The 18,333-nt window shown below is 69.3% G+C and overlaps 2 protein-coding genes across 2 annotated transcripts in view; one reads left to right on the forward strand and one right to left on the reverse strand.

The window, feature by feature from the left end:
* Positions 1–211: 211 nt before the first annotated feature.
* ATG9B (autophagy related 9B) lies at positions 212–5,143 on the forward strand. The gene is given in 34 exon segments (XM_066313081.1): positions 212–250; positions 252–351; positions 498–541; positions 668–701; positions 704–731; positions 812–888; positions 891–947; positions 950–968; positions 1,461–1,531; positions 1,534–1,575; positions 1,578–1,600; positions 1,723–1,773; positions 1,775–1,803; positions 1,805–1,829; positions 1,831–1,876; positions 1,879–2,021; positions 2,023–2,079; positions 2,081–2,114; positions 2,117–2,182; positions 2,185–2,231; positions 2,233–2,471; positions 2,625–2,658; positions 2,660–2,694; positions 2,696–2,780; positions 3,187–3,312; positions 3,314–3,367; positions 3,472–3,588; positions 3,591–3,660; positions 3,663–3,719; positions 3,781–3,964; positions 4,249–4,351; positions 4,859–4,937; positions 5,043–5,078; positions 5,081–5,143. Coding segments are annotated over 34 exon segments (2,295 nt in total). The 5' UTR covers positions 212–220; the 3' UTR covers positions 5,134–5,143.
* Positions 5,144–6,777: 1,634 nt separating this feature from the next.
* The window catches only part of NOS3 (nitric oxide synthase 3), a 12,348-nt gene continuing 792 nt past the window's right edge, over positions 6,778–18,333 (reverse strand). The window contains exons 2-18 of the mRNA XM_066341210.1: positions 17,645–17,874; positions 16,817–17,450; positions 16,088–16,313; positions 15,199–15,370; positions 13,909–14,136; positions 12,561–12,629; positions 12,391–12,456; positions 11,598–11,768; positions 11,344–11,539; positions 10,848–10,925; positions 9,473–9,657; positions 8,676–8,744; positions 8,028–8,158; positions 7,837–7,956; positions 7,575–7,660; positions 7,292–7,411; positions 6,778–6,908 (exon numbers count right to left, since the gene is read on the reverse strand). Coding sequence (XP_066197307.1) covers positions 6,778–6,908; positions 7,292–7,411; positions 7,575–7,660; positions 7,837–7,956; positions 8,028–8,158; positions 8,676–8,744; positions 9,473–9,657; positions 10,848–10,925; positions 11,344–11,539; positions 11,598–11,768; positions 12,391–12,456; positions 12,561–12,629; positions 13,909–14,136; positions 15,199–15,370; positions 16,088–16,313; positions 16,817–17,450; positions 17,645–17,874 — 2,912 coding nt within the window. The remainder of the gene's footprint in view (positions 6,909–7,291; positions 7,412–7,574; positions 7,661–7,836; positions 7,957–8,027; positions 8,159–8,675; positions 8,745–9,472; positions 9,658–10,847; positions 10,926–11,343; positions 11,540–11,597; positions 11,769–12,390; positions 12,457–12,560; positions 12,630–13,908; positions 14,137–15,198; positions 15,371–16,087; positions 16,314–16,816; positions 17,451–17,644; positions 17,875–18,333) is intronic.

Raw genomic sequence — 18,333 nt, forward strand, 5'->3', positions numbered from 1 at the left:
TGGCACTGGCCTGGCCGTGGGACAGGACGGGCCGGTGGCACCTGTGGTGTCATTTGCCCGCGGCCGGGGCCAGCTCAGGCCACCCGAATTCGGGGCACGCGGGCGGCGCTGCGGCACCCCAGTGGCATTTCCGGGGCCCCACACCTGCCCCCCGACCCCCGCCTGCCCCATTCGCGGCCGCCCCGTCCCGGCGGCAGGCGCTCACGTTTCCCGGCAGGTGATGGCGGAGCAGGGAGACGGGGACCGGCAGTTACCAGGAGTACCGGCGGCTGGAGGACTGCGAGGAAGACTCGCCCCCCGGCGAGGAGGAGGAGGAGCAGCTGCTGCTGCACGTCACCGAAGGACCGACAGGTACGGGGATCCCGTTTGGGGGGGATCCAGGGTTCCCGTGGGCCCTCTGGGGACTCCTCGTGGGTGTTTCTGGGTCCTCGGTGGGGCGTGGGGGTCCCGGGGGGCGGTACCATTCTGACCTGACCCCCTCGTGTTTTTGCCCCCAGACTCGTGGCATCACATTAAGGACCTGGACAGTTTTTTCACCAAGATATCCTGGCACAGCCCTGGTGGCACCGTGGGGGGACATGGAGGAGCGTGGGGTGGACTCTGGGCATGGGGGTGGAACGAGGGGGGGGGTCCATCACCCATTCACAGTCTCCTTAACGCCCCCCACATCTACCAGTTCCACCAGAGGAATGGCTTTGCCTGCGTCTGCTCTCGGACGTCCTGGAGCTGGTGTAAGTGCCGCGGTGTTGTCACCCTGCGGTGCCCACACGGCTGCGACACAGGGGTCCCACTGACCCCCCCGTGCCCTCAGGCAGTTCCTGTTCGTCGTCACCTTCAGCACGTTCCTGCTGTGCTGCGTCGACTACGACGTCCTGTTCGCCACCCGCCCCTCAACCACAGCCACGTCCCCGAGCGCGCCAAGGTGACGCTGCCCGACGCCGTGCTGCCCGCCCGCAGTGCGCCCGCAGGTGGGCACGGGGACACTGGGGGACACGTGGGAGCTGTGCTGGGTGCTGTGGGTGACACGTATGTCCTCAAAGGGTCCATGGCAGTGGGTGCTTACTGCTCCTGCTGCTGCCATGCAGAGGTGCCAGTGCCCCTGGGTGGCCTTGTGGGGGTCAGGGTGCCAATGGTGTGGCCCGGGGTGACGTGTGTCCCCAGGAGGTCTCTGAGACAGCAGATGGCCATGCGGCAGTTGGTGGCACTGGTGACACCTATGTTTCTGCAGGCTTCATGGCAGTGGGCAGCTGGTGTCTTTGAAGGGTGGCACTGCTGACACTTGTGTCCCCAAAGGCGTCACGTCAGCAGGTGGCTTCTAGTTCTGCTGGCACCTGGTGTGGCTGTGGGGGGGTTTCCAGTGGCGCTAGTGACACCTGTGTCTTCTTGGCAGGGTCTGTGGTGGTGGTTGGCAGGTGGCCTCGGAGGGGTTGGTGGCACTGGTGACACTCGTGTCCCCGCAGGCTCCGTGGCAGCGGGTGGCTGCTGTTCCTGCTGGTGCTGGCGGGTGCGGTCTGGCTGTGCGGCCTGGTCACGCCCTCCGGCGCCTCGTGGGCTACTGGGATATCCGGAGCTTCTACTCCGCGCGCTCGGCATCCCCCGCGTGAGGGGCTGGGGGGCCATGGGGGATGGGGTCAGGGCCGGGCCGTGCTGAGTCACCCGGCACTGCTCGGCGCCGAGCCGTGCCCTGGGTGCCCAGCGCCGACGGCCGTGCCGCTGTCGCAGGAGGAGCTGTGCAACCACAGCTGGCAGTCGGTGCAGGCGCGGCTGCTGGCCGCTGCAGCGGCGCCAGCCCCTGTGCGTGCCGCCGGGAGCTGACGGAGCTCGACATCCAACCACCGCATCCTGCGCTTCCGCAACTACACCGTGGCCATGGTCAACAGTCCCTGCTGCCCGTGCGCTTCCACCTGCCGCTGCTCGGACCCGTCGTCTTCCTCACGCGCGGCCTCCAGTTCAACCTGGAGCTGCTGCTGTTCCGCGGCCCGGCCGCGCTCTTCCAGAACACCTGGAGCCTGCGGCCGCAGTGTGAAGCGGGCGGGCGCGCGGCGGGCGCTGGCGCGGGGGCTGGCGCGGGCGGCCGTTGCTGCTGGGGGTGGCCAACCTGGCGCTGTGCCCCTGCGTCTGGGCTGGCGCCTGCTGCTCGCCTTCTTCAGCTACGCCGAGGGGCTGAAGCGGGCGCCGGGCAGCCTGGCGCACGCCGCTGGTCGCTGTACGCCCGCCACTACCTGCGCCACTTTCAACGAGCTGGGCCACGAGCTGCAGGCGCGGCTGGGCCGCGGCCACGGCGCGGCCACCAAGTACATGGACTCCTTCAGCAGCCCGCTGCTGGCCGTGCTGGCCCGCCACGTAGGCTTCTTCGCCGGCTCCGTGCTGGCCGTGCTCATCGTGCTCACCGTCTACGACGAGGACGTGCTGACGGTGCAGCACATCCTGACGGCCATCACCCTGCTGGGGCTCGTGGTCACGGTGGCCAGGTGCGTGCTGGGGGCACCGTGGGGCCGGCTGGGTCCGCCGGGTTTGTGGTCATGGTTGGCCATGGTGGGTGGGACAGACCTCGGGCTGGGCTGGGCCGGGTCAGGCTGGATGGGCAGCAGGGGGCTGAGGTGGGACCCCGCCATGCCCTCCAGGTCCTTCATCCCAGACGAGCATGCGGTGTGGTGCCACGGAGCAGCTGCTGCAGCGGGTGCTGGCACACGTCATTACCTGCCGAGCACTGGCAGGGCCGCGCCGGCCGCGCCGAGACACGGGCAGAGATGGCACAGCTCTTCCAGTAAAGGCGGTGGGTGCAGCCCCCCAGTCCCTGAGACCCTCCTCCCCAGAACCCGCTTCCCCTGGGACCGTCCTCTCCCACTGTTCCCCACCCCCAGGACCCACAGACTGGGAGCCCCCAGCCTGGACCCCTCACCGCTGGGACCCCCTGCTCAAGAGCACATTGCCCTGGGACCCCTCCACCCCCAGGACCCCACAGACTGGGAGCTTCCTGTGCCAGGATCCGGGTGCTGGGATCCACCACACTGGCCACCCTCCTGCACCGTGGACTCCCCACTCCTGAGGCGCCCCATCCCAGGAGTCGCCTGCTTTGGAATCCCCCACCCTGATTCTCCCCACCCTGGACATCCCACCCCAGGATTTCCAAATTTTGCACCTCCGCCCCGTAGCACCCCCAGACCCCACTGCTCCCCCCTGCAGGTTTTCATCCTGGAGGAGCTGCTGAGCCCCCTCGTGACACCGCTGATCCTCATCTTCGCGTTTCCCCCCCGCGCCCTCGACATCGTGGACTTCTTCCGCAACTTCACGGTGGAGGTGGCGGGGGTGGGGCGACATCTGCTCCTTCGCGCAGCTGGACGTGCGACACCACGGCAACCCGCAGGTGGGGACCGGGGGGCCCCGGGGGCGGCGGGCCGGGGGCCCGGGGTGAGCCGTTCCGGGGCTGCGTGTTCCCTGCTGGGGTGTCCCATGTCGCTGTCCCCGCAGTGGCTGTCGGAGGGACACACGGAGGCCCCCCCGGAGCGCCAGGCGGAGCACGGGAAGACGGAGCTGTCGCTGATGCGCTTCGCCCTGAGCAATCCCCGGTGGCGGCCGCCGCCGCCCGCGCCCGCCGCTTCCTCGGCCACCTCCAGGCGCAGGTGACCCGCGACGCGGCCACCGCGCCGCCCCCGCGACACTGGCGGAGGGGCCGCTGGCCGCGTCCCTCCTGTCCGAGGACTCGGCCCTGGCGGTGAGTGGGGCGCTTCGGGGGAGCCGCGGATGTGTCGGGTGTCCCCCTAACCAATGTCCCCGCAGCCCGGGGGCTGGTGGCCAGTGTCTTGGCGGCCAGCGGGCTGGTGGCCCGGGACCCGCGCTTTGGGCAGCCCTGCGGCACGGCCAGCGCCACCGCCAGCCTGCTGGCGTCCCTGCGGAACCCCCTGGGCACCCCGCCCTGCGGAGCCCCCGACAGCCCCGCAGAGCACCCGTGCCCCGAGGACAGGTGGGGACAAGCGTCCTGAGGAGGGGGGGACGTGGTGGGGACATGGGGAGAGGGGACACGGCTGGGAAGGGTGTCGCTGAGGGGGCTGTCATGGTGGCCGGAGTGCTGTGGTGGGGAGAGGGTGTCACGGGACGGTGGCAGGGCAGGGACGGGGTGTCACCGTGGGAACGGGTGGCGGGGAGGGATGTCACGGCAGGGAAGGGTTGTTGTGGCCGGGAAGGGGTGTCAACAGCGAGGAGGGGGTGTTGTGGCGGGGCTGTCACCTCGTGTCCCCCGTGCCCAAGGCCGGCGCTGAGTGAGTCGCGGCTGCGCAGCCTGAGCCGCTCGGCGCTGCTGGCCGAGGTGGCCTCGGCCGAGATGAGCCTTCACGCCATCTACTTGCACCAGGTGTGTCACCCGCGGTCCCCGGGGTCGCCCTGCCCGCAGCATCCCAGGACACAGGTCCCTTGGGGTTCCCTGGGATTCCCTGGTGTCCCCGTGCCCAGCAGAGTGTCACTGTCTGGGTGCTCGCCTCAGCCCCTGGGAGTCCTGCCTGGCCCTGCTCCCTTGTCCCCCCGTCCCTTGTCCCCAGCGCCATTCCTGGCTGCTCCTACCCTCCCTGCCCCACTGGGTGACCCCCACCCCCTTCTTGGCCACTGCCAGACGGGGTGCTGGGGATGAGACACCACGGCTGGTGTCACCCGTGTTCCCCCTTCTGCCACCCCTTTGGGGCCGGGGAGTCCCCGGGCTGAGGGCCCCCTGCCCTGTGGGCTGACGGGGGGCTCCGAGTGCCAGTGGGGGGCTCTGTGCTGCTGGGGGGCTCCAGCAGCAATATGGGGGCTGTGAGTGTCTCTGGGTTGTTCTCAGGACTAATAGGGGCTCTCTGCTATTCCTTGACCCCCCGTGTCCCCCCAGCTCCACCAGCAGCAGCAGCAGCCGCAGGGCCCCGGCCCCCAGCCCGCGGGGGCGCCCAAACACCCCTTTGTGACCACAGGTGAGCACCGGCCCGGGGGATGTCCCGGGGGGCTGGGGGGACACTGCTGCACCCCAGCACAGGGCAGGGGGGGCTCTGCGGGTCCTGACCCCCCTGTGCCCCCAGGCTCGGCTGCCCGCGCCTCGCAGCTGCGGGAGATGCCGCTGGGGGGTGGGCCGAGGAGGAAGAGGAGGAGGAAGAGGAGACGATGACGTAGCCGGACCCGGCTCCGGTGGGTGGGGACACGGGGGGCGGGGACCCCGGGGCTGGACAGTGGAACCCTGGGGGCAGGGGACATGGTGGCCCCCAGGGCTGAGGATACAGGGGCTGCTGGGCTGGGGCACAGAGACCCCGAGGCCGGGGTTCAGTGGGCTCTGGCTGCCATCTGTGCTGGGGTCCCCAGTTTCTGGGGTGCCCGTGTTGGGTCCCCAAGTGCCAGGGTCCCTACTCTGGGATCCCCACTCCGGGGTCCCTTCTCTGGAGTCCCTGCTGACACCCCGTTCCCTCCGCAGGGTCCTGGTTGTGCCGAGACCCCCGGAGGTGCCGGGGGAGCTGCCAAGGGCACAGTGGGGGGCTCGCCGTGCCCACTATGCTGCCAGGGGGGCCCTGTCCGCGGGAGCCCCTGCTCGGGGCAGCCCTGCTGCCCCCACTACGGTGCAGGGCTAAGGGTGCTGCCAGGGTCCCTCCCGGGGCTGTTTTTAGGGGGGCCCACAGGGCTGGTGCCCCCCGTGGTGCCCCGAGCACCAGCTGAAATAAAAGTTTACAACAGGGGTGTGCCGCTGGCTGTGCCCGGGGGTGGGCTGGGGGTCCCGGGGGAGGGCGATGGGGATGCCCCATGGTGGGGAGTGGCAGTTTGGGGTGACTGGGGGTTGTGGGCAGGTGGCAGCGGTGGTGGGCAGGGGGTGCACACACCTGGGCCACACAGGTGGGGCCATGGTCCTCTCCCACCTTCTCCCACCCCTCAGAGCCACAGGAGCGTGGCTGTGTCCTTTTGCCCCCCATTTCCCACTCCTCGTGTCTGGAGGTGACCCCGGAGGTGTCACAAAGGCTGTCCTTCCCCGTGCCACCTCCCATGCCCCAGTGCCACCGCGGAGCCAAAGTGTCGCGCCGGGGTTATCAAAACTAAACTTTACTGGGGGTGGCGGGACGGGGGCCACAGCCACAGGGTCCCCCGTGTCCCCGTGTCCCCGCTCAGGGCCCCGGGCCGGGCGGGCGCCGCTCCTGCAGGGAGAAGGACTGGCTGCGGATGCGCAGGGCCACCTCCTGCGTGCGGAACGTGAGCCCGAAGATGTCCTCGTGGTAGCGGTTCTTGTCCTGCGGGACACGTGTCAGGGCCGCGGCCGGTGCCCCGTGGTGTCCACGGGCGTGTCCCCTGCCGTGTGTCCCCAGCCCTTACCCTCAGCTCGCTGATGACGTCCCCGGCCTGCCCCAGGGTCATGTCGCCCTCCTGGGCCAGGTGCTGCACGCTCTGCAGCACCTCGGTGGCCATGGTGACGTCCCCGCACACGTACATGTGGCCCCGAGCTGGCAGAGCACCTGGTGCACCTCGGCTGCCAGCTGTGCCCGCAGCACGTCCTGCACATAGGTCTGGGGACACACAGGGGATGGCATCCTGCACCCCCGACCTGCCCCAGGTTCCCCAGCCCTGCCCTGACCCTTTGTGCTGTCCCTGTCCTTGTCTATGTCCCCAGCCCTTCACCTCCGTCTCTGGCTCAGTATCCCACCGCTCCCTGTCCCCCCCATTTCCATCCTCACCTTGTCCTTGTCCCCATCCCGCCTCCCTCCCCAGCTCCGTGGCCATCCCAGGCTGTCCCCATTCCATCCCTGTCTCCGTCCCCTCCCCACGCCACCCCTGTCCCTGTCACACTTGGGGGTGCCGGGCTGGCGGGGAAGGCGGTGAGCACCGGCTGAGGGCGCCCTGCTCCCGGGCCTGCTCCATCTCCTCGCGGTAAATGTGGTCCAGGGCGGATGAGCGGCACCGAACACCAGCACCTGGGGCCCAGGCCACCTGCGGGGGGACAGTGTCCTCGTGTCCCTACAGCCCCGCTCACCCCTGTCCTGCAACCCCCCTGTCCCCCCAGCCCCATGTGCCCACATCCCCACTCTCCATCCTCATCCCCATGTCCCCACATCCCGACCCCTTGCTCACTGTCACCATGTCTCTTGTCCCGCGTCCCAGAACTGCCATCCTTGTGTCCCTGTGCCCGTCCCCATGCCCCTGCATCCTCCATTCCCGGGTCCGTGTCCTCACGTCCTCCCAACGACCTGTCCCCCTGTCCCCATTCCTCCATCCCCTCCTCCCTGGCGCCCCGTGGCCCCTGTGTCCCTGCCCGCAGCCCCCATGTCCCTGGTCCCCAGCCGTGTCGCTGTCCCACCTCCGGCGCTCTGCAGGTGCAGCCGGTGCTGCCAGAAGCTGCGGAACGGGGCGACGCCGGTGCCGGGGCCCACGAGGATGCAGGGGGTGTCGGGGGTGGCGGCAGCCGGAACGAGGGGCCCTGCAGCGGTCGGGGGTCACCGCGGGGGCCCCGAGCCCAGCCCGGGTGGGGAAATGGGCGGGGGGAGGTTGGGGGCGTGGAGGTGGGGGGACGGGGGACAGGGAGGCAGGCGGGACAGGGAGGGCAGGCAGGGGACACATGCCACAGGACACAGATCCCTTACCCCCGGATGAAGCCGGCACTGTGTCCCCCGGCTGCAGCCGCGCCAGCCACGTGGAGCAGACGCCGTAGTGGAGGGGACCCTGCCCTCTGTGGGACCAGAGGGGGCTGCTGAGGCTGCGGTGGGCGGCACTCCCAAAGGCAGCCCCTCACAGAGCCCCCCGAGCAGTCCTGGCGGATGGGGGCCCTGAAGGTGCACTGGGGACCCTGGAGATATCCTGGAAACCCTGGAGATATCCTGGAAACCCTGGAGATGATGGAGGTGCCTGGAGATGCCTGCGCCTGAGGTGCCCACCACCGCCCCCTCCCCGCCCCGCTCACTCTCGCTGTGGTAGGTGACCACGGCCACGGTGAGGTGGATCTCGTCCGTGGGCCTGGGCGCGGAGCTGATGGAGTAATAGCGGGGCTGAGCAGCGGGAGCTGGGAGAGCAGCAGCGCGGCCGGCAGAGCCACGGACGGGAACTCGGCCAGCACCTCCGGCAGCGTGGGGCACCGGAACCACTTCCACTCCTCGTACAGCCGCGCGTCCTGCGGGCACAGGGCTGGGACACCGGGGATCCCACACTCGGCCCCGGGGACCCCCAGGGCCTGGCACCAGACCGCGGGAGCAGCCCCCAGCCGGGGTGGGGGTGGCAACATCCCAGTATCCAATGAGGCAGCGGATCAGCATCCCAGTATCCAGACTGCAAGGTAACTGGTATCCCAGCCGGGTATAGCGGCCGAGAAGGGCAGTCAGCACCCCAGTATCCCCTCAGCACCGCAGTATCCCAGTCGGCCCCGCAGTATCCCAGTCAGTACCCCGTATCCCAGTCGGAACCCCAGTATCCACTCAGCACCGCAGTATCCCAGTCGGCACCCCAGTATCCCGTCGGCACCGGAGTATCCCAGTCAGTACCCCAGTATCCCACTCAGCACCCCAGTATCCCAGTCGGCACCCCAGTATCCCAGTCGGCCCCGCAGTATCCCAGTCGGCACCCAGTATCCCAGTCGGCCCCGCAGTATCCCACTCAGCACCCCATATCCAGTCGGCCCCGCAGTATCCCAGTCAGTACCCCAGTATCCCACCCCCAGCCCCTCTCCCGCGGTGATCCCCCCCTCCCCTCACCTGCGCCAGGCGCTGGAGCCGCTCCCGCTCCGCGGGGTCCCGCGCCAAGGAGCCCAGGAGCTGCAGGAACTGGGGGGTCGGCGGAGCCCACGTCCAGGTAGAAGGTGAGAGCCTGGGCCAGGGTGCAGGGGGGCAGCCGGGTCTGCAGCACCCAGCGGGGCCCGGGGCTGGACCCTCCTGGGGATGGGGATTGTGGCTCGGTTCTGTCCCGTATCCTTCCCAAGGTCCTTCCTCTTTTCTCTTCCTCTCACCCCGCTCCCCAAGTCCCAGCGTTTTCCTCTTCCTCCATCCCTTCCCATTCCTTTCCCCAGACCCTCTTCCCCTGCCCAAATTTCTTCCCTTTCCCTTTCGCCTTCCTTTTCCCAATCCTCAGCCCCTCCCCATCTTCCCCCGGTCCGTAGCTGCGGGACACCCTCCTGTCCCGGTCCGGTACCGCTGGAGTCCTCCTACCACCCCGCGCCTCCCCGGTACCGGCGGGGTCCCCCCAATCCCCCGTGTTCCCGGTACCGGCGGGTCCCCCCAATCCCCGTGTTCCCGGTACCGGCAGGGTCCCCCCAATCCCCCCCGTGTTCCCGGTACCGGCGGGGTTCCCCCAATCCCCCCCGTGTTCCCGGTACCGGCGGGGTTCCCCCAATCCCCCCGTGTTCCCGTACCGGCGGGGTCTCCCCAATCCCCCGTGTTCCCGGTACCGGCAGGGTCCCCCCCAATCCCCCCCGTTCCCGGTACCGCGGGGTCCCCCCAAGCCCCCATATTCCCGGTCCCGGCGGGGTTCCCCAATCCCCCCGTGTTCCCGGTACCGGCGGGTCCCCGTCGCGGCTCTCCAGGCCCACGGGGCTGCTCGGGGGCGGCGGGTCCTCCACACGCTCCAGGACGTCCCGCACCAGCTCCTCGCGGTTGGCGGGGACACGCCCAGGTGATCCCCGGCAGGTGCCGCAGCCCGCCCTGCTCCGCGCAGCCCAGCCGCACCAGCAGCGTCTGCCGGCTGGGGCACGGCGTCAGCGGGGCTCCGGACAGCGGGGGGCTCGGGTGCCAGGGGCACAGCGGGGTCGGGGGAGGCGGGGAAGGGGGCTTGGAATGACGGGAGGGGTCAGCGGGGTGAGGGAGGGGTCAGCGGGGTGAGAGGGGTCAATTTGGTGAAGGAGAGGTCAATGGGGAAGGAGAGGTCAATGGGGTGAAGGAGGGGTCAGGGGGGTGAGGAGGGGTCAGCGGGGTGAGGGAGGGGTCAGTTTGGTGAAGGAGAGGTCAATGGGGTGAAGGAGAGGTCAATGGGGTGAAGGAGGGGTCAGGGGGTGAAGGAGGAGTCGATGGGTGAAGGAGAGGTCAGTGGGTGAGGGGGTCAATGGGAGGAGGGGTCAATGGGGAAGGAGGGGTCAGTGGGGTGAAGGAAGGGTCAGTGGGGTGAAGGAGGGGTCAGTGGGGTGAAGGAGGGGTCAATGGGGGAAGGAGGGTCAGCGGGGTGAAGGAGGGGTCAGCGGGGTGAGGAGGGGTCAGCGGGATGAAGGAGGGGTCGATGGGGTGAAGGAGGGTCAATAGGGTGAAGGAGGGTCAGCGGGGTGAGGGAGGGTCAGTGAGGTGAAGGAGGGGTCAGCGGGGTGAGGGAGAGGTCAATGGGGTGAAGGAGGGTCGATGGGGTGAAGGAGGGGTCAGTGAGGTGAAGGAGGGGTCAATGGGTGAAGGAGAGGTCAGCGGGGTGAAGGAGGGTCAGCGGGGTGAAGAGGGGTCAGCGGGATGAAGACAGGTCAATGGGTGAAGAGAGGTCAGTGGGGGTGAGGGAGGGTCAATAGGGTGAAGGAGGGGTCATGGGGTGAAGGAGAGGTCAATGGGGTGAAGGAGACGTCAGTGGGGTGAAGGAAGGGTCAGGGGCTGAAGGAGGGGTCAGCGGGGTGAAGGAGGGGTTAATGGGTGAAGGAGGGGTCGATGGGGTGAGGGAGGGGTCAGGGGGTGAAGGAGGGGTCGATGGGGTGAAGGAGGGGTCAGGGGTGAAGAGGGGTCAATGGGGTGAAGGAGGGTCAGGGGATGAAGGAGGGGTCAGTGGGGGATGAGGCAGGGGCAGACACAGGACGGGGGCACTGGGGGAAAGTGATCCCGGGGGTCCCGGGATCGGGGTGTCCTGGGATGGAGGGAGACAGGAGATCCCCCCCGGGGCTGGGTGGGGAGTGAGTGGGGTCTCACCTGGACTCCCGCTCTGCAGGTTCTCCACGGACAGCACCGAGCAGGGGAACACCTGGCGCTTGTGCAGCTGGGACAGTCCTGGGGGCGCGGGGGGTCAGGGGGTCACGGAATGTGTGGGAAGGTGCAGGGGGCTGGGGGACAGGGGACGCTGGTGGTCACGGGTGGGGTCATATGGGGCTGGGGGATCATAGGGGACAGGACGGGCGCTGGGAGGAACAGGGGTCTGGGGGCGACATGGAGGGCACGGGGGCTGGGGAGTCACGGGTGACTGTCGCCTGGGGGGAACCGAGGGGTCTCGGGGAGGTCACCAGGGGGCTGGGGCAGTCCCGGGGGAGCTGGGGGTGACCCCCCAGAGCTGTGGGTGTGAGGGATCCCACAGGATACTCGGGGCTGCTGTGCGGTGTCTCGGGGAGCCACGGGCAGGTGCCAGTGACAGACGGGGCGCACGGGGGTCAGGAGGTCCCGCAGGGTTTGGGGGGGCCCGGAGGATCGGTACCGGCCAGGGTCTCGGTGGCCTGGGGCTGTGGCACCAGCCGGTGCCTCTGGCGCTTCCAGCCCTGGGGCGGGGCGAACAGCTCCTCGGCCCCCGCTGCCCCGTCCCCCACGCAGAATGTCTCGCAGGCAGCCTGGGGGGACGGGGGAGAGGGGTCGGTGCCAAGCGGGGGACTGTGGGTGCCCCCCGACTCTGGTACCTGGAAGACCAGGTGTGCCGGGGGCAGAGCGTCTCCCCAGGGCCCCCAGCCCCCGTACCTGGAACCTGGCGTGCCCAGGTGCGGAACGACTCCTCCTGGGCGCACAGCTCGTCGCCCTCGCCCAGGGCAGCACCCGCTCCCCGCCCAGCTCCTCCACCGCGTGTCCACGGCCCGAGCGAAGGCGCAGAAGTGGGGGTACGCCCGGGACCCCAACCCGAACACCGCGAACCTGGGGGGAGACGGGCCGTGAGGGTCCCGGGGATGTGGGGGTGCGCCCGGGACCCCGACCTGAACTCTACCGTCCCCTGGGTGGGGATCCCGGGGAACCCCATAGTCCAGGCGCTCAGGCCGTTTTCAGGCCGTTACATGAGGGAGGCACAGCTGGGGACCTCGGGGGCAGCTCCTGTCCCCAGCCACACCCGCAGGGCAGACGGGGCTGGAGCTGCCAGGGCCGGGGTGGGTCCCGGGGCAGGGCAGCGTGCCCGGGCGAGGACCCCATCCCTGTGCCCACGGCCGTGCCCTCGGGCCTGCGGGCCCCCAGCGTGCCCGGGCTGAGGACCCATCCCTGTGCCTGTGCCCTGTGCCCCCCGACATTCCCGGCTGAGGAGCCCATCCCTGTGCCCTGGGCCCCCCGACATTCCGGGCTGAGGAGCCCATCCTTGCCCTGTTCCCTGGCCCCCCGACATTCCCGGGCTGAGGAGCCATCCCTGTGCCTGTTCCCTGGGCCCCCACATTCCCGGGCTGAGGAGCCCATCCCTGTGCCCTGTTCCCTGGGCCCCCGACATTCCCGGGCTGAGGAGCCCATCCCGTGCCCAGGCCTCGGTACCTCAGGGCCCCCAGGGTTCCCGCACTGTCTGTGTGCTCAGCTGCCGCCGCTTCTTCTTCCAGGAGGACACGAGCTGGTCGGACGGGAGACGCTGTTGAACCGCAGCTTGTTAGCTCCGGGCATCAGGAGGGGGAGGGGGGTCAGGGGGCTCCTGCCCTGGCCCAGTGGGACCCCCAGGACCCCCGGGGTGCTCACATGGGCGGCTCCGCCTGGGAGGTGCCGGTGTACGGTGACGTTCATCTCCATCAGTGCCTTGGAGAAGCTCTGTGGGGGCAGAATGTCACCCCCACTCCCCATCCTCATCCCATCTCCAACCTCAACCCATCCCATCCTACGCCATCATCATCCTCCCTTATCCATCCTCATCCTCCCGTCCCATCCCGTCCCATCCCTACCTCAGCACATTCCGGAGGGTCCCCATTCCCAAATGTGCTGGTGACCACCAGGACCAGGGTCTCGTTCGCTCAGGGCCACCACGTCATATCATCCATGCACAGCACCTTCATGGAATCCGGGATTAGGATTCCTCCACGGAAGTGCGCCCGGCTCCCCCTCGCCCAAACCCCGCCACAGGGCGCTGGCCTTTGGCCCCTGGGGGAGGTGGATGAGGGAGCTGCCCCAGTTCTCCCCCTTTGTCCTCCAAACCTTGGGATCAAAGGCCCGGCGGAGAGCTGCACAGATTCCAGCGTAGGTCGGGATTCCGGTCTCAGTGGCATAGAGGATGGTGGGCCTTGACCCGCCGTGCCATCACGTGTCCCATGAGCTGCCGAGATCTTAACAGCACTGTGGGATGCCATCATGGGATCAGCGTGGGATTCCTGAGGATCCCGGAACTCCCATGGCATCCCCAGGATCACGGGTTCACCTACTGGCCACTTCCTTGAAGGTTTTTCTCCGGGTGACAGTTGGTGCCTTTGGACACGTAAACCTTCCAGGCGTCTGGCTGAGGGGCGGAATGGGGCAGTGGGTGGGCAGAGGGGCCGTGGGGGGCAGTGATGGGCAGAGGGGCCTGGGGGGCAGTGATGGGCAGAGGGCCGGGGTCTGTGGTTTGGTGGGCAGAGGGGTTGGGGAGCGGGGGATGGCTGTGGGGCAGAGGGGTTGGGGTCTGTGGGGCCAAACCTGGAACTGGAATGTGAACTTGGGGTCATGGGGGACACTGGGGGGTCATGTGGGCTCACGGGGGGCCTGCAGGCTCCCAAAGGGGCTGAGGGGGAGCACCCTCAGCTGGGTGCTGTAGGTATCCAGGGGATGCTCAGGGGCTGCTGTGGGGTGTCCCGGGGCCGCTGTGGGGCAGATGCCAGTGGAGGTGATGCAGAGGGTTGGGGCTCCCACAGGGATCAGCAAAACCCAGGACAGTCCCGAAAGTCCTGGGGGGGCCCGGGGGGGTCAGTGCCAGCAGCCCGAGGGTCTCAGAGACCTGGGGCTCCAGCCCTGGGATGGGGACAGAGGGCTGGGGAGCCACGGAGCAGGATCTGTGGGTCCCAACCCCATGCCTGGTGGCAGAAGGGGGCTGTGGGATATATCCGTTGGGGCAGGGACCCACCTGGTAGCGGAAGGTGGGGCTCAGTGGTAGTTGACCATCTCCTGGTGGAAGACCGTAGACTGCCGAAGCGGGGGCACGATCCAGGCCCAGTCGGCGGGACACCCGCCCCGTGCCCGCCCTCGGCCGCCAGGTGCTCATGAAGGACTCGGTGCTGCGTGGTGGTCCACGATGGTCACCTGGGCCACCTGCGGGGACAGGGGCCAATGGGAACTTGGGCTGCCTGTGGGGCTGGGGGGCACAGGGACGTGGGGGTTCCCACGGCAGTGTGGGTCCTGGCACCGGGTGTCCCTGTAGGGGGTCCCAGCTGTGGGGAGTTCCCGCTAAGGGGATCCCAGCAGTGTGAGTCCTGCCACTGGGGGTCCACCTGGAAGCTGTGCAGCACGGCCACGTCACCTCCACAGCCGCCCGGTCCTTTCCAGAGGGAGGAGCTGCTCCCTGTCCAGCCCCATCGCTGGGCACCTCCTGCGGGGGTCAGCGGGGCGGGTGGCACGGGGGGGCAGCCAGGGGTCCCCTGGGTCCCGATGGGGCCCTCGGGTGTCCGTTGGGGCACCAGAGACCTCCCAGGGGGATGCTGGGGGAGGTCCCGGGACGATCCAAGCGTGGTCCTGGTGTGGGGCTAGGGGGTTCTGCTGAGGGTCCCCATGGGCCTGAAGGGTCCCGGAGTGTCCCGTGGGGTCGCAGAGGGGGGGCAGTGTGGGTCCCAAGGGAAACCTTGGGGAGTTACAGGGCTCCCAGAGGGGTCCTGGGGTTCCCCAATGAGTCCCAGGGCTGCCTTGTGGGGTCCCCGTTCAGCCCCGGGTCCCTGTTCATTCCCAGGGGTCCCCAGTGCAGCCCCGGGGTCCTGTTCCGCCCGGGGTCCCTGTTCCGCCCCGGGGGTCCTGTTCAGTCCCGGGGTCCCTGGGTCCCTGTTCAGTCCCGGGGCCTGTGCCGTCCGGTCCCTGTTCCACCCGGGTGTCCCTGTTCATTCCCAGGGGTCCCGAGGGTCCCTGTTCCGCCCCGGGGTCCCTGTTCATTCCCAGGGTCCCTGTTCCGCCCGGGATCCTGTGCAGCCCGGGGTCCCTGTTGCAGTTCCAGGGGTCCGTGCAGGGGTCCCTGTTCAGCCCAGGGGTCCGGGGGTCCCGTTCAGCCCCAGGGTCCCCCGGGGGATCCTGTGCAGTCCGGGGGTCCCTGTGCAGTCCGGGTCCCTGTGCAGTCCCGGGTCCCTGTTCATCCCAGGGGTCCCTGTTCAGCCCCAGGGGGTCCCTGTTCATTCCCAGGGGTCCCGGGTCCCTGTCCGCCCCGGGGGCTCACGGGCAGCACGTCGTAGCGGTGGCGGTCGCAGAGGTTGCGGGAGCCGATCTCGGTGCCCATGTACCAGCCGTTGAAGGGCGCCGCGGGGAACTCGAGCCCCCCGATCTCCAGCAGCAGGTGGCCACGGCCGGCAGTGCGTGCCAGCGCAGCCCCCTCCGAGAACCACTCCAGCCTGGGGGCACGGGGGGCTGTGGCCGCACCCCCGCAGCCCCAGAGCGGGGACCCTGCCCCCACCCCTCCTGCACCCCAGTGTCCCGCAGGGTCAGCCACCACAGCTCCGTCAGGAGAGGAATATCAGAATCCAGCCCAGGAGGGTCCAACACCCAGGTATCGCAGGCCGGGGAGGATCCAGCATTCAGTATCCGCCAGGGATGGGATCGTGTCCCCAGCGGGGCTCCCCAGCCTCCACCCCCACCCAAACCCTCCCCAAAACCCTCCCAGGGGTGACCCGTGGTATCTCAGCCCAGGCCGCTGGGAGCGCCGCGGCCAGAGAGGTCGGGGGTCACAGCCCCACTCACGTGGGTGGTGCAGGGGCACCTCCAGGACCAGCTCCGGGGGCAGCGGGAACAGCTCAGGGACTCGTCGGGCTCTGCAGCAGCAGCGGCAGCACGTCGAAGCGGCCCCCGCCGGGAGTCCAGCCGTGTTGGATGCAGAGCTGGGGGGGACAGCGTCAGGGGGGCTCCGGGAGGTGTTTGGGGGCGCAGGGTTTGGGGCAGATGAAGGGGATGCGGAGGATGGAGCGGAGATGGAGATGGGGGTGGAGTAGTCCGATGAGGGAGAAGGAAGAGGTGAGTGGGAATGGAGGGCGGCATGGAGGGAGGATCGAGGCGGGCACGGAGAGGGAACACAGGGGGTGCTGAGCGGGCCTGGGGCGCAGGGGTACCCCCACCTCGGTGATGTCCACGGCAGGGTCGCCCCGCACGGAGCCGTCGGGCTGCCGTAGCCCGCGTAGCGGATCAGCTGCGGGTTCCAGATGCGGAAATCGCCGCGGCCGGAGCCCGCGGGGGGAAGATGGTGATGGCAGACTGGGCGCCGGGGGGCCGTCAGCACACCTGCGGCCGCGGGGGACGGGGGCGCCGGGAGATTCTCACGGATGTTGCCACGGTTGGTGCGAACTGGATGTGGGAGCAGAGAGGCTGAACATCTCCCCCAGCCCGCGCATCCCGGGCGTCAAACACCTGCGGGGAATGGGACACGGTGGGCGGGAGCCCCGGGGGGAATCGGCAAGCCAGGAGGTCCTTTGGGGCAGAGGTCCCCAAGGGATGGTGTGGGGTCTTTGTTGGGACCCTGTGGAACCAGGATCTCCTAGGATAGGGATTTTGTGAGTCGGGGTCCCCCTGGGGCCGGGGTCGCCGTGCGACAGGCGCAAAGCAGGGTTTCTGTGGGGTGGGGTCACCCCAGGACTTGGGGCATGGCATGAGGGCCCCCCGTGGTGGGGGGTGACCGTGGGGTGTTGGTCCCTGCGGGTACCCGTGAGTGGGGTGGGGTTTCCCTGTGCGGTGAGCTGGGGTGCCTTTGGGTTTGGCGTCCCCAGGAGTTTGAGGGGTGTGGGTGTCCCTGTGGGCTGCGGTGGGTGAGGTCCCCGCGTGCTGAGGTCTCCGCTGTGGCTGAGTGGTACCCCGGTGGCTGAGGGTCCCCGCGTGGGTGAGGGTCCCCGCGTGGGTGAGAGTCCCCGCGTGTCTGAGGGGTCCCCGCGTGCTGAGGGGTCCCCGCGATGTGAGGGGTCCCCGCGTGTGAGGGTCCCCGCGGTGGCTGAGGGGTCCCCGCTTGTTGAGGGTCCCCGCGTGTCTGAGTGTCCCCGCGGTGTCGAGTGTCCCCCGGGTGTCTGAGGGGTCCCCGCGGTGGCTGAGGGTCCCCCGGTGGCGAGGGGTCCCCGCGGTGAGTGAGGGTCCCCGCGGTGAGTGAGGGTCCCCGCGGTGGCTGAAGTGTCCCCCAGTGGTTGGGGTCCCCCGGTGGCTGGGGGTCCCGAGGTTGATGGTCCCCGCGGTGTCTAAGGGTCCCCGCGTGGCTGAGTGTCCCCGCAGTGGTTGATGGTCCCCACAGTGGGTGAGAGTCCCCGCGATGAGTGAGGGGTCCCCCCTGTGGCTGAGTGTCCCCGCGTGGGTGAGGGTCCCCACAGTGAGTGAGGGGTCCCCGGTGGCTGAGGGTCCCCGCGTGGCTGAAGGGTCCCCACAGTGTGTGAGAGTCCCCGCGGTGTCTGAGGGTCCCCGCAGTGGCTGAAGGGTCCCCGCGGTGAGTGGGGTCTCCCGTGGCTGAGAGGCCCCGCAGTGGCTGAGGGTCCCCCGCGGTGCCTGAGTGTCCCCCGGTCTGAGGGGTCCCCGCGGTGAGTGAGGGTCCCGCGGTGAGTGAGGGGTCCCCGCGGTGTCTGAGGTCCCCGCGGTGGCGAGGGTCCCCGCGGTGGCTGAGTTCCCCCGGTGCTGAAGGGTCCCCGCGGTTGGGGCCGCACCTGGAGCTTGTTCCACTGGATGCGGCCCACGCAGCGCGCCGCGTTCCTCCACGCCTGCTTGGCTCCGAACGTCAGCTCGGGCTCCCGCAGCCGGTACGAGCCCGAGGCCGCGATGTCGGCAGCCACTTCCCGCAGCCGCTGCGTGTGTGCCGGGGAGTTCTCCCTGCGGGGGACCCTCAGCACCCACAGACACCGCGACCCACCCCCCAGCACCCCCCGACACTGCCACCCTCGGGGTAGCGGGGCCAAGCAGAATACAGGGGTGCAGGGTGCTCTGGGGTCGGGATGGATGGGTGTCCCAGGGCAGGGATGGGGATATGGGATGTCCCAGGGATGGGATATGGATGTCCCAGGGCAGGGATGGGGATATGGGATGTCCCAGGATGGGGATATGGGATGTCCCAGGGCAGGATGGGGGATATGGGATGTCCCAGGTAACGATGGAGGATATGGGATGTCCCAGGGCAGGGATATGGGATGTCCCAGGGAAGGGATGGGATATGTGTGTACTCTGAGGGAGAGATGGGGATATGGGGCACCCCAGGCATGTCTGGAGCTCTGGGGGTACCCGGTGTGCAGATGGGGATGGGAAGTGCTGCTGGCAGGGATGAGCTGGGTTACTTTGCGGCAGGGATGGCGGTTTTGGGGTGTCCCAAGAAAGGGATAGGGATATGGAGGGGTTCGGGGCA

Source organism: Sylvia atricapilla, chromosome 1 (genome assembly GCF_009819655.1).
Source record: "Sylvia atricapilla isolate bSylAtr1 chromosome 1, bSylAtr1.pri, whole genome shotgun sequence".
NCBI lineage: Eukaryota > Metazoa > Chordata > Aves > Passeriformes > Sylviidae > Sylvia > Sylvia atricapilla.